This window comes from Babylonia areolata, chromosome 22, assembly GCF_041734735.1.
Source record: "Babylonia areolata isolate BAREFJ2019XMU chromosome 22, ASM4173473v1, whole genome shotgun sequence".
Lineage (NCBI taxonomy): Eukaryota > Metazoa > Mollusca > Gastropoda > Neogastropoda > Buccinidae > Babylonia > Babylonia areolata.
Window position 1 is genome coordinate 41430132 of NC_134897.1, and position 2500 is coordinate 41432631.

The 2500-nt window shown below is 36.7% G+C and overlaps 1 protein-coding gene across 1 annotated transcript in view; it reads right to left on the reverse strand.

The window, feature by feature from the left end:
* The window catches only part of LOC143297450 (dual oxidase 1-like), an 82015-nt gene that overhangs the window by 16207 nt on the left and 63308 nt on the right, over positions 1-2500 (reverse strand). The window contains exon 22 of the mRNA XM_076609830.1: positions 636-711. Within this exon, the coding sequence (XP_076465945.1) occupies positions 636-711 (76 nt within the window). The remainder of the gene's footprint in view (positions 1-635; positions 712-2500) is intronic.

Here is a 2500-nt window from a genome sequence, read left to right on the forward strand (position 1 = left end):
ATACAATACAGTGCATTTTACCTCATCCGATTGGAAATCATGTTTGCATCCACAAGCTCGTCACTCACACCACACAATCTCTCAGTTCACATTTAAGTCCGACGCACACAAAAACATGAGAAAGTTTGGACTAAAAAAAAAAAAAATTTCAACAGGTATGACACATTAAAGCTGAATACACACAAGCAAGTTGTAAAGCACAGCGGGTTTGATTTAACACATAATAAGGAAATAAATGTTATAAAACAACATGCTTTTTAAGAAACGCAATTTTCAGAAAAAAAAATACTATGAAAACATCATCATAAAGACTTAAATGGCAGGTTCAGTACCAAAAATACAGCATTCGAGCATGTGGTTCACTACCTTGCAGTCACTAACAGTACATGTACAGAATAATAATGAGGATGAGGATGACATCAACGACAACATAAACAACAACATAATAATAATAACATCAAGAACAATAAGAACAACAACAACGATACTACTACTGCTACTACTATATGACAACAATAATAATAGTAACAATAACACCGCTACTACTACATCTACTGATGATGGTGATAATAGTATCATTAATGATGTTAACAATAACAACAACAATACTTAAGACAACATTACAACAACTCTACCTGTAACTGTTGATCACGCGAGTTTTCCGCGGCTGGACGATTCGAGCTTTTCTGGCAGCCCCCTGAAATGCGGACCCTGGACGAAAAAAAAGAAGAAAAAAAGACGTGCCTTTCATTATGGGTGCCAAAGAAATCCATGTGTGTGTGTGTGTGTGTGTGTGTGTGTGTGTGTGTGTGTGTGTGTGAGATCTTCAGTTTAACGTCTATTCACTACAAGTGTTATTAGACAGAAAGAGGAATAGTAGTGGATGAAAGAAAGGGAATGCACGTGAATATTAGTGTAAGAAAGTGTTAATGATACGTATTAGAGGAAAAGTATATCATGAGAAATTAAAGTTAAAGAGATTGTGGTACGTAATGAATGAGGTGTCATAGGAGGGATAATATGTGTATGCATATCAACAAGTATTAACTTACAACAACAATGTAAATATAAATAACGACATTAATCAAAATACATCAAAGGAGGATACCAACTGGACTGGAGTTTAAAATTTCCGAAAACTTTCTAAGCAATGAATAATCATTCAAAATCTTTTCAGTGGATAATGGAATATTGGTAGAAAGGTCATCAACTGCAGTTTCAGTTTCAGTAGCTCAAGGAGGCGTCACTGCGTTCGGACAAATCCATATACATGTACACTACACCACATCTGCCAAGCAGATGCCATCGACTGCATCTTTTGGAATTAACTGTCTTATGATTGGACAATGAACGAGTAGATGGCTTACAATTTTTTGTTTACCTCACATACCATTTACATTTTTAGAATGTGTGTGTGTGTGTGTGTGTGTGTGTGTGTGTGTGTGTGTGTGTGTGTGTGTGTGTGTTGGTCAGACAGAGAAACTGGGGAAGACTGTCCTCCCCTTCCCCTGCATGTGTAGCTAGTAATGCACTACAGACTAGACTAGACTAGACTAGACTAGAATAGAATAGAATATGTCTTTATTACCAAGTGTACCGGGGTCACAAGGATAATGGGGGGCGGGGGTGTAGGACATAACGTACGAACGTAAATCGAAAACCATACACGAACACAGATACAGTAGAAATTAGGATACATACAAGTGCATATCAATATAAATACTTGTGCATACTCACACATGCACGCACTGCACACACACACACACACACATATGCACGCATATATATATATATATATATATATATATATATATATATATATGTAGCCGTGGTCTCGAGTGGTATATAAGGGGACTGCGGAACAAAAGAATTACTAATTAATGATTGATTGACTGAATTAAAGGACAGGAAAGAATCCCCGCGCACAGACCAGGAACTTATATAGAGGCCAGTCACAAAAGAGGTTTTTCTATTGTTTTATTTACAATAGTAAGTAAGAAAATAAGAATAAATGAAGAGAAAAAGAAGAAAAACCCTTTTGTGACTGGCCTCTATATGTTCCTGGCCTGTGCGCGGGGGATTCTTGTCTATCCTTTAATTCAGTAAACAATCATCATAATCATTAATTCTTTTGTGCCGTCCACTCGGCAACACACACACACACACACACACACAGACACACACATTATGGTAACTGGTTGCCAGGTCATCAGTGCTGCCCCTACGGTCTTGAAATTACAGAATGCAAGAAGATGAAGAAGAAGGAGAATTCATAACTTAGTTTTTCTATGGCGCGATATCCAGTACTAAAGCTGCCCAGTGCGCCTTACCTCGAAAAAGTTGCTAAGGCGAAGAAGAAGAATAGGAAGAGGAAGAAGAAGAAGAGGAAGATGAAGAAGACGACGAATAATAATAATGATGATGATGATAACAATAATAATAATAATAATAATAAGAAGAAGACGAATAATAATAACAATAATATTAAGAAGAAGAAGAA